Consider the following 11,158-nt stretch of genomic DNA (forward strand, 5'->3'; position numbering starts at 1 on the left):
ATCCTTGTAGCTGAGATGAATAATCAAATATTTGTAAGACTTCCTGCAAGACGCTTCACAATAGAAATATACTTATCTGGTCGGAAATTTGCCAAAAAGCCATAAATAATGGAGACAGCTGTGATTAACCTTCCAGAAACCGTACCAGAATTCGCAATTAAACATTTAATTGAATGGTCTCATTTGGCCCGCCCTCCCCCCGTCCGGGAGAGGAGGAGGTTTGATTGAGACAAACCCCGATCCCACCCGGCTGGGGAGCCTGCGAGGATCGGGCCCGGGGACTCCTCGGGGGGTGACTCCCGACCCGCGCGGTTTCTGGAGGTCTCAAGTTCCCTACTTTATTATTGCGCGTTCCGCCGGGCCAGAGTGATTGAAGCTCTAACTCCCCTGGGTTTTACGACTTCTAAACTCTCCCGGGATGGGGAAAGCACAGCGCGCAGGTGAGCGCAGGCACATCTTGCTCCAATCTACGGGGACGAGTGCCACCCACTGGCGTTCTCCTGGGGGCGGGGGCCAGGTCCCCGGTCCCCCGAGGCTCAGGGGCCACAGGTGGACCCGCTGGGCCGAAGCGAACAGCCTCGGCTGGGTCCAGCCTGTAAAGCTGACGATGCGACCGGGCCCAGCCGGAGCGTAGGTAACCTTTGCTCCCGGGCTTTAAGGCCCAGAATTGGGGCCAAAACGGAAAAGGCCGCCCGAGGCCCGAGAGCGGCGACATTTGAACGCCCAGCGCCGTTGCCCAACTGAACTTCCCGCTCTCGGCGGCAGCTCGCTGGCCCGGAGCTCTACGCCGCTCGTCCTTCCCGAAGCCCAGCACGATCTCCGGGCCACGGCTTCCCCCGAGTTCCGGCACCTCTCCCTCGCTCCAGGCAGTCGGGGGGGGGAGCCTCGAACCCTGAACCTAGGTCCGGAACTCGCCTCCTCTACCATTTTTCCTTCCTTCCTTCTCCAGGAAAGAAGCCACCTGGGCCAGTTCTTCCAGAGCTCCTTGCCAAGCTTTCTGAATTCTTGGGTCTCAATACTCTGGGAAGGGATTACTCTTCACTACCCCTCTTCTTCCATTTCCGTCTCCCTGCTCCCACACCCGGAACCCAGAGGTCTCCCGCCTTCCACATGACACCCCCGCCTTAAAGATCCTGTTTCCCACTGAGGAAACTCTCTGCCTTTCTGAACTCCTGCTCCTCCGCTCACCCCCTGACCCACTCTCTCACCAGCCCTTGACCTTATCGACCGGGCGGTGCCCCGATCCAAAAGATGGACTCACCTAGCACTCTAGCCTTTCCGGCGTGATTTCTGCGAGGCGCCAAACTTGCTTTATAAATTGAACCACTCCCCCACAGCACTCCACATCTGGTTCCCAATGGAGTATTTCTCTGTGCCCTTTTTCGCTCCTATTACTGCTCTCAGCCTGACTCCATTTATCAGCATCTTCCTTGCACAGTCTCCATCAACAAGGTGCTAGCCTGTAATTGGTCACACAATCCTCCTTATTGCACCGAATGCCAGTATCTTGAGGAAAGTTTACCTTTACATCAATCAGACCCATATTTAAAAGCCTCTAATCTTCCCTACATCAGCTTAATAAACTCTCTGAATTTCCTGCTTTTATCACAAGTCCATTGGGACTCCTCTGCAAATAGTTTATTATTCATTCATTGTTTCCCATCTCTAGCATGCTGCTATTCAAGCAAATTCCCTTGCTCTCTTTGGTGAATACTTGTATGGGAAAACACAGCTAACTAAATGTGTGGCAACTTAGGCCCTCCCCCAGACAGCAGTGGCAGAATCTCACATTTTTTAAGAGAACAATCTTAGACAATGTCTTGCTTAAACCTAGTCTTTGCAGCTCTGACAAGACTAAGCTTTAAAGCTATTTCATATTCAAAACTGAAAGGCTGATTTCTGTTACAAAACCCATTAAAAATTAAAGTTCGTTGGGAATACTGCCACAGGGACTCTGAATTTCCCAGAACTGTGTAGCCTTTCAATATGTATTAAATTTTGTGGTAGAGCAGCCATAAACTTCTCCATCTCTGAGAATCTCTTTCCTGCTTCAATTACATAGAGCTACCCAAATTATTAGATAAATCTGCTGAGAAAATCTTATTCTAAGGTGAATCTACTTAAATAACTAACTCCCATTTTCCACCCTATGGCCTCTTTTATTGAACTGACTTTTTTACTACACAATTGGGTATCTCACTTTAAAAGTTCAGTAAGCATAAAATACACTTGTAATTGTTACAGGTAATTTAATTTACAAGGAAATCCCTACTGTATTACAGGAGATGTTTAAAGATGATCTGGGAGCCAGTAAAATTGATATTTATTAATGTAACTAACCAACCGTAGATCTGACACCTCACCAGGGACCATCATAATAAGGCTTTAGAGTCAAACTTGCCTCTTGGAAACCCACACGGAAAACGATGTGCCCCTTTGGGTAGCTAGCAACAAACTACAAAAGAGCTTCTGATGTTTTATACAGCAGTACACACAGATACGGGGCTTCCCAGGTGTCTTAGTGGTAAAGAATCTGCCTGCCAATGCAGGAGACTCGGGTTCGATCCCTGGGTCTGAAAGATCCCCTGGAGAAGGAAATGGTGACCCACACAGTATTCTTGCCTGGAGAATCCCATGGAGAGAGGAGCCTGGTGTGCTATATAGTCCATGGGGTCAAAGAGTCATATGCAACTTAGCGACTAAACAACATCAACACATAGCTACAGGTATCCTAAATACACAATAACCACTTTGATCAGAATAATTTCCCAATATTAAAAAATAGACACACTCATATAAATATCCAAAAAGGAATCAGATTTTTGATCTATGGTTGGCCAGGGAAGAAGTAACTGTAATTAGATAGGCAGATGTTTCCATCTGTAGCATTAAAATACTGCAATCTGTCAAAAGCAAAAATTTAAAGCTAATTAACAACCATAATGAAAATTTTCAAATTCAAGAACCTGTTATTTCCTTTTTAAAAAGGCAAAACCCAATATTCTGAATCAATCAAAAGTTTTCAAAAGTAAGACTTTTGGAAGTTTAGCCCCCTATCCAGTGGCCAACCAAAAGGTAAAAGGAAATATCTGTATTTCTGCTTGGGAGGGAAGAATCTAAGTTAAGGGAACAAACCCTCAAAGACTCTAACCCTGATTATTAAAACCGTTTCTGGGCACTTGAGAGGTAAAGCTGGTCCTCATTAACCCTAAATATCTCTTCCTTTATCTCTAAGTTTGCAGCACCATTTCCTAAATCCTGATGCAGGAGAATAGTCTCTTTAACGTCTGTGCTAGCATCACCTTGACTTTCAGGAAGTAAAATATAAATGTGGCCCAATCTTCCAACCTCCTCCCATTTTCTTTCAGTAATTGCCAGCTTTGCTGCCAGCCTCCCGTTTCTAATGGGGGGGGGGGGGGTGAGAAATTAGCTTTCAGAATTCAGCCATCAACTCAGCTGAAATACCTACAGTGGCCTCTGGCCATCCAAGCAGCCCGTGGCTTTTTAATAGAAGGCATCGACTTCTCTATCCAACGACCAAAGATGCCCCCCTCCGACACATTTTTCCTTACCAGGCCCTACCTGAGCTAAGATGGAAACTTAGTAAGAGTGTTGCCCTCTTTCAAAACAATTCCTGGACAAAAGATATACCTTTGGGTTCTTTTAACTTGGTGGGACAAGGAAACAGAAACCCAATGCCAGAGATTCTTCAAGAGTAGTGGAATCACTGGTAGGCTGGCAGCTTTCTGAGTCCAAGTGAGGGCTGGTCTAGGAAAAGAATTATCCCAGGCTGCCAAAGGGTTAAATATTTGTGAAGGGTAAAACCTGAGCCTCCCGGTTTTTTGTGCTCGCCCGGGGGCCTGCTAGAGATTCAGTATCTCTCGGTTATTTCCTGCGATCACTAAAGCCAGTTTTCAAGAAAACAAGTCGCAGGGGTTTGAAATGTCACACCAAGTGACCTGGGCACGGCGTATCCAGGGGCCATTCCCAGCCCCCTCCCACCCGAGCCAGCCCCCGCCCCCCTGCATTTCGGGTCTGGAAAGAAAATAAACCAAGGACACGCCAGACTGGTTCTGGGTGGACTTATTTTCCCTGGCAGCCGCGATCCTAGCGGGGGCTCGTTGTGGCTCCTTCAGTGTATCGCTTGCAGGTGATGCCAAATTCAGATAAGGAGCCGCCGCCCGGCCTTCTCCTCTGTCTAGACGGGGGAATTAATAAATGCAGCGAGATTGATCACGTCGCGCATCCACTCTGGGGACAGCACCGAGGATGAGCCGTCAAGGCCCCCCTTTTCGACCCCGGGGCCCGCGGGCTAGCCTCGTGGCTCGGTGGCAGGGCCCGCGTGGCAGGCGAGGGAGGGTTCTGGATGTGGGAGTTCGGGCATCCAGACCCGCGGGAAGAGAACCGCACGCAGGTAGGGCCCGAGTGCACCGGGCCGAAAAGAGTCGGAGGACCTTGAAGAACTCCAGGTTGGGTTCGGCTCCGGGAGCTACGGCAAGGTTGAGACGGAACCGCTCGCCTCAGCAAGCGGAACAGCCGACACTGGATCATCGCAGGTTTCCCGCCCAAACAGAGTCACCCCGCTGCCCCGCGGGCTTCAGCGGCGAAACTCCAGGGATGAGGAACGAGGAGAGGGCGCGCCGGCTTCCGGGAGGGCCTGGGCGCTCGAGCGCTTCGGGGGCCTCGCGGGGCCGCAAGGGACGCACGGAGCGCAGAGACCGAGCCCCGCCCCCCTCGCGACGCCCAATCCCCGCCGGGCCCGCCCCCGAGCGGCGCGGGAGCACGCGGGCCAGCGGCGCGCGAGGCGCGGGCAAGAGCCGTGGGCCCTGGGCCGAGTGTCATTTTCGTTGAAAAGAGCTCCAAGCTCCAACCTGCCTTCGTCCAGCCCTCCCGCTGCGCCAACAGCACACAGGAGCAGCGTCGCATAGTTATTATTTTTTATTAAGATCAAAATATTCGTCCCACTATGAACTTGCTGTCCTCACAATAAATAACAATAACTTACGTTTTGTCCGGCAAAGGCTCACACACTCTGTCCTCCGTCGACTGATAATTTAAAACATTTTCAAGGAAAGTCTCGTCTCTACTTTTTTCCGGCAATCATGCGCTTTGGGGGATTGAGTGTCTGTTCCTTTGGATTGCCCCCCCTCCTCTTCCCCGCTAGAGAGCGGGCATAACCACCGGGGAGCGCGGGGCCGGCCCGGGGCAGGAGCCATGGTCCGCGCGGGCGGGAGCGGGACCTACCTCGCTCATGCTCCACGCACAGGTGGGTACGTGGACGGGGGCGCCGCGGATCGAGGGAGAGGAGAGGGCAGAGCTAACGCTAGTCAACCCAAATTCTGGTTTTGTAAAAATAAAAGTCCTCGGAGCGGGGCTCTCCAGTCTGGTGGAAGCAGGTTGCGTCCAGGCGATTTTGGCTGTCCCGACCTCCTCTCTCAGTCCTTTCTCTTTTTAAATAACAATAATCATAATTACAAAGGCGAGAGAGTTTTCGGAGCTGGTTTGGCCTGAGCATGGGTGAGTCTCATGCAGGGAGCATGCGAGGTCCGCGGGCTGGCGGGGAAGGGTCCCCCCTCACGTCTCCACGGGACTCGGCACCATGCTGTTGGGGGTGTCCGGGAGCTGCGAGGACAGGGAGGTCACGTCGCTGCCGGAAGAGTTGCCTAGGGAGCCGGACTCGGAGAAGGAGACCTGGGGCAGCGGAGACACAGGGAAGGAGCCGGTGAAGACGTGCCCAAGCTGGTTTTCCCGGGCCGCCAACTCCCTAAGGTATCCTTGGGACAAGTAGCAGGCTGGGAGCATGCCCTTGGAGAAGTCAGCCCGGCCCCCAGGCGCACGCAGGAGTATTAGGGCGGGCGGGGACACGGTGGGTTAATCCCTCGACCTCTCCTCCTGGCGCTTTAATCCAGGGAGACCTGGTTTAGAACCAATTATGGGCCGGGTGCAGTTGCAGCCATCAACCTCCCCCTTCTCCCGGCCCCTCTTCCTCTCAGAGTCCCCCACCCCTTCCCACCTTGGCTAAGTGACTAAATCCACCCCACCTCCCCCGGAGTCCAGCCTTCCGGGCGGGTAGAGCAGGTCCTCACCAGCTGCTGGAAGGCGGGTTGATCCAGGTCACTCTGGAGCGCGAACTCGCTGAGCGCTTTCCACGGCGGCTGGTACGTCTGCACCTCGACTGCACTGCCCTGCACGGCGCTCTCGTGGCGGATGGGGCTGCCCGCCACCAGGGGCGTCCCGGTCAGTCCCTGGAGGCTCTGCGGAACAAGCAGAAGAGGGAAGGCAGAAGAGTTAGATCGTGCGTTTTCCGCCACCTTTGAGACCGGGACCCCAGGCCCTGGCACATGATTTGGAGCCTGAAACTGTTTGGGGAGGCATGCACTTGTCCGCAGCGGCCGAGTGAGCCCGCCTTCTCCACTGGAAGACACCCCGAGCCCCAAAACAGCCACCACGGGCCAGCCTCAGTGCTGGAAGCCAACACGACAAGGGAACAAAACGCGAGGGCTGCGTTCCCACCCCCTCTCCGGGTTTGCAGAGGGAAAGTGTTTCAACCGAGTCCCGCTGAGAGATGGACACAACCCTCCCCTACTTGCTGGAGCTTGAAACCAGGCTGCCTTGGGCTCCGAACTGAGCCCGGGACCCCAACTCCGGTCTACCGATGGGGCTGGGGAAGACCTGACCTCAGAAACAATAATTAAGGTGCCTTCCAACCCCAAGGTAAGTCTCGTTCTGAAAGCACAAAGACACACTATTTGGAGTAAACAATTCCGCCCTGGATCTCCCGAGAGCCGGCCCAGAAAAGGGCGCGCCGATGCCGCGGTGCGAACCCGAGGCTCCACCCGACCCGACCCTCCAGCTCCCCGACCCTCACCGTCTTGTCGTTGTGCTGTTGCTGCTGCAGTTGCTTCATGAGGATGGATTTCTTCTTGTCCTTGCACCGCTTGTTCTGGAACCAGACGCGGATGACCCGCGGGCTCAGGCCGGTCATCTCCACCAGCTGCTCCTTCATGAGCGCGTCGGGCCGCGGGTTGGCGGCGTAGCACGTCCGCAGAGTGTGCAGCTGCTTCTCGTTCAGCACGGTTCGCACGCGGGTTGTCTTCTCGGTCTGTTTGTGCACGTGCGGGCGCAGCGAGGGCTGCCGGCCGGATCCGGGGTCTGCGAGGGAGCGAGAGGTGAGCCAGCGGCCGCCACCCACTCCCCCTGCGCCCGGCCCCGCGGCGACCGAGCCCCGCAGGGCCCGATCTCGTTTGTCTTTTCTTCCGTTTATTTCGTTTTCTGGTTCGTCTGGTCTCCCTTTCCGTCTGTTCGCCCTACCCGGAGAAAGATGTGCACTTTCGTCCCTTCTCTAGTTCCTCCACCGGGCTCCCCGCCGCGATCCCCGCAAAGCAAGCAGGGCCTGGGAGTTACGAGCAAGGCCTGTGCAGGACAGGAGTGGTTGCACCCTGCTGTGCCTCCTCCGCTTACCCGACCCTCGAATACCCGCAAGGGCTCCGCCAGACGAGGGAAGCCTTCCGGAAGAGACGCAGTTTCAGAAGAAGAGGAAGGAGGCGCGCCTGGGACGCTGGAAGGGGAAGGGACCCGAGCTCCGCGCTGCATCGGGACAAGGGGGCCTGTCTGCCTCTCCCGGGGATCCCCCAAGAGACCGTCTCCCTGATTCTGGGGCCGCTTGGACAGGGCCAGACCGTGTGTCATTAAGACCTGGCCTGGGGTCCGGAGTGAGTCTCCCAGCCGTGGGACTTCGGCCCCAGGGTCTCCTTTCTTAAGGCTCTAGTTTCCCTGTCCAGCGGCTGTTTTCCCGGCCGGCGCGCAGCCGCTGGCACTCTCCTCGCTTAGCCTTGGGTTCTCTCAACCCCAGGTTGGGTAGAGTCAGGTACTTAGGGCCCCATTCCGGTGGCCAGAAACCTTCAACAAACAAAAGGGAGACCAGGGTTCACTCAATACTGGCATCATACCCCCATCTGAACCAGGTCTACCTACCCTTGGATACAAGTCGCACTGTTTCAAATTATATCCCCTTCCAGGCATCTCTAGGTCTGGATAAATATTCACAAATAGCCCATCTAACTCAATGTCCTCATTCGATACGAAAGAGAGGGCCAGTGAAAGCTCGATCCCTTCGAGCACACAGCACTCAGAGGCTCAGCCTGGTCTGCAGACTGATGCTTCAGGTCTGTGGCTACTTGCTGGTAACTGCTCAGCTGCAGTCACCATTCCCACCGGGTAACCACACACTTAGAACCAGTCTCTGGACATCTGATTATGACCTAGAGCATCCCCTGGGGTGTTTGCCATTATCCCTGAATCCACTGTGCTTCCACTTCTTTCCCACCAAGCAACGTTTGGCTACATTGTTCATCAGACTGGGCCTCAAAAGAAAAACGCAGACATTTCGCTCTGGTGGCTGATGAGCCTTCAGAGATGTACCGGTAGACTTCTGCCTGGCTGAGCCCAGCTCTAGGCTGGGAACTGTATTCCTTACGCACATACCCCCAGGCAAACCTGTCTTTTCTCTCCGGCAACACACAGACTGCTTGAAATTCCCAGTACAAGGTCCTTAGAGTCATCACTTGAGATGCCCCATTGTCATTTACCGTCCTCCTCCTCCTACTACTGTGTCCCACACATTACTGAGAACACAAATCTCCACAATTCCGAACACTCATACACACAACCCCGGCTCACGTTTACCCACACACAATTTTCCCGGTCACACACGAACATACACTCCGTCGCGTTCTAGCAGAGTTCTGCACTCACTCAGAAACCCCCACAATGCTGGCAAACGGAAACACACCCAAGTGACAAGTTTTCGTCGGAGCACAAGCACCCGTCTAAGAACACACACACCCACATGTGCACAGCACCCCGGAGCTGGCGGGGCAGTGCCGGCCGCAAACGGCTTACCTGGCAGATGCAGGCCGCGGGCGCTGGGAAGCGGGCCGGGGCTGCGCGGGCTGCCGGCCGCCGCGCGCTCGAGCAGGAGGCCGTGGTCTGCGCGGCAGAGCAGCTCGTGCTCCCGCAGCGAGAATTCATCTCCGGGCAGCAGCTGGCGGCTGCATACGGAGCAGCGGAAACACTCGATGTGGTAGACGCTGTCCCGCGCCCGCATCACCAGATCGCTGCTACTGAAGCCCACCTGGCACTTGGCGCACTTGATGCCGAAGAGCCTGCGGGCCCAAGGCACGGGCGTTGTCAGCATAGGGCCTGTGGCCGGCCTCGCCCGCCGGGCTGCTACCCGCCCAGGGCACGCACGCCCAGGAGGCTTTGTGGTCGCGAGGGTGGCTGCGGGGCCCAGCCCTCGGGGGTTCCCAGGCCGGGAGACGCGTGGCGGCACGCGTTCGGGGCGGGGGCACGCAGACGGCCTGCCATTCTCGAGCCCCGGCCCGGGCGGGCAGTGGAGCAGCCCGGACACTTGCGGGCCTCACCTGACGTAGTCCCGCTTGCAGTAGGTCTTCCCGTCTCTCACGAAGCACGTGCACGTCTCGTCCAGGTACTGGCTGCACTCGGCGCACTTGAGGCAGGCGGCGTGCCACTCCAGGTCTGGCGACACCCGCAGGATAAACTGATCGTGGATCTGACTCCCGCAGCCCACGCACATGGCCGTCCCGGGCTTCTCTGCCGGGGAAGGGCGCGGAGCCCGCGTCAGGCCTGGCTGCCCGGAACCCGGCCAAGGCCGCTCCAGCCCCAACCCAACCCGCTCGCGCTCTCTTTCAAGAACTGGGACCACAAGTTAAAAAGGAAATGGGCTTTGCAAAGGTCCAGATATTTGGAAACGAAAAAAAAAACGAAAAAACACAATCTTCTGAATCTGTGAAGGCTTTTCGTCTCTCCCCACCCCCTCCTCAGTTGTTTTGTTGTTTGTTTTTTTTTTACGGTATTACATTCACTTGGACACAGGCGTTTTATTGATATGTCCCTATAACTAAAAGCTAAGATGTAAGTGAGAAGAAAGAGCAAATAGACATTCAAGCCCTGCGGACGCCACCCCATCAATACTGAACGGTGATGTTCCGGCATTTCCGTCCACACACTCCCTCTCTCCGCGACTCCCTCCTATCCCAACACAGACACATCAGCTTTTAGCGGAGTCTCTGCTCATCCTCTTGGACATTTTTTAGCTTAAACATCCTAGATCAAGCTAAAGAAATCTTCCTTATTTGAAAGGCCGAAAGACAAGCAAGCAAGCAAACAAAAAAACCCCACATCCCTAAATCCAACTATTGCCCTAGCGCAAAACAGAAGCAGATTTCACAGCCCGAGGTCAGCCTGGCAGGCTTGAGAAAGAATGTTTAATTATAAACTAAAACAACAGGATTCCAAAGGATAAACGGTCCTGCAGGAAAATGAATTCGTTTTGATTTTTTTCTCTCCCAGTGTCCTGTCAAATAGAAGCCACTTGTAGAATCCGCTAAACATTCTTCTGCATTAGAAATATTGCATATTAAGCGCACACACACACACCACACACATATACAGAGAAAGACTTACTCTTGGAATGATCCCCCATAGTACCCAGAAAAGGATAGTGAAAAATAATATCCACCATGCAGAAAAGAGATGTGCGCAAAGCGTGCGGCCAGGGGCAGAAGGACGAGGGTCGTGCGCCCAGCCTCGGTTCTTTGCTAACTAACTCCTGCCCCACGGAGTTGAAGGAGCGATTCCGCACCGGCCCGCACGCAGCATGACGTCAGCACGCACTCGCCCGTGGCTGGAGCTGGGGGCGGGACCTGTGGCGTCACGAAGCTTCCCCAGAACCGCGGGGGATGCGAGGGAGGTGTTAGGGACCTGGGGGCTGATGGGCGGGGTGGGCGGAAGGCGGGGGTGACAGGGGATTGGCTGGAAGGAAATAAGCCAGCCCTGATTGGGCCAGAGTGAACAATGGAGCGCGGCCCCCTCCCCGGAAACCTACAAGGATCCTCATTCTGGCCCCAGGTCGGGCTATCCCGGCTGGATCTTGCGTCACTGCTGAGCTGTCTCCGAGATCGCTGCAGCTCTGAGCTTCCTCTTAGACTTACGGGGCGGTCTCCCCAGGCGTGCTCGAGCAGGGTGATGAATACCTGGGGGAGTAAAGGGCGGAGGTGTCTCTTTTAAATGCTCCTTTCTTTCATTAACAACAACAAAAAAATTCACCCTCTTGTGACGAGAGCTGGGGAGAAGGTGG

General features: G+C 54.8%; 1 protein-coding gene across 1 annotated transcript; it reads right to left on the reverse strand.

Annotated features, from left to right (window-relative positions):
* Positions 1-4,924: 4,924 nt before the first annotated feature.
* Positions 4,925-10,723, reverse strand: ISL2 (ISL LIM homeobox 2). Its single transcript, XM_020886997.2, has 6 exons — positions 10,486-10,723; positions 9,423-9,612; positions 8,902-9,164; positions 6,869-7,152; positions 6,087-6,254; positions 4,925-5,691 (listed from the first exon to the last, which is right to left on the reverse strand). The coding sequence occupies exons 1-6, from the start codon at positions 10,541-10,543 to the stop codon at positions 5,575-5,577; spliced, it is 1,080 nt and encodes a 359-aa protein (XP_020742656.1). The 5' UTR covers positions 10,544-10,723; the 3' UTR covers positions 4,925-5,574.
* Positions 10,724-11,158: the final 435 nt, after the last annotated feature.

Source organism: Odocoileus virginianus, chromosome 16 (assembly GCF_023699985.2).
Source record: "Odocoileus virginianus isolate 20LAN1187 ecotype Illinois chromosome 16, Ovbor_1.2, whole genome shotgun sequence".
Lineage (NCBI taxonomy): Eukaryota > Metazoa > Chordata > Mammalia > Artiodactyla > Cervidae > Odocoileus > Odocoileus virginianus.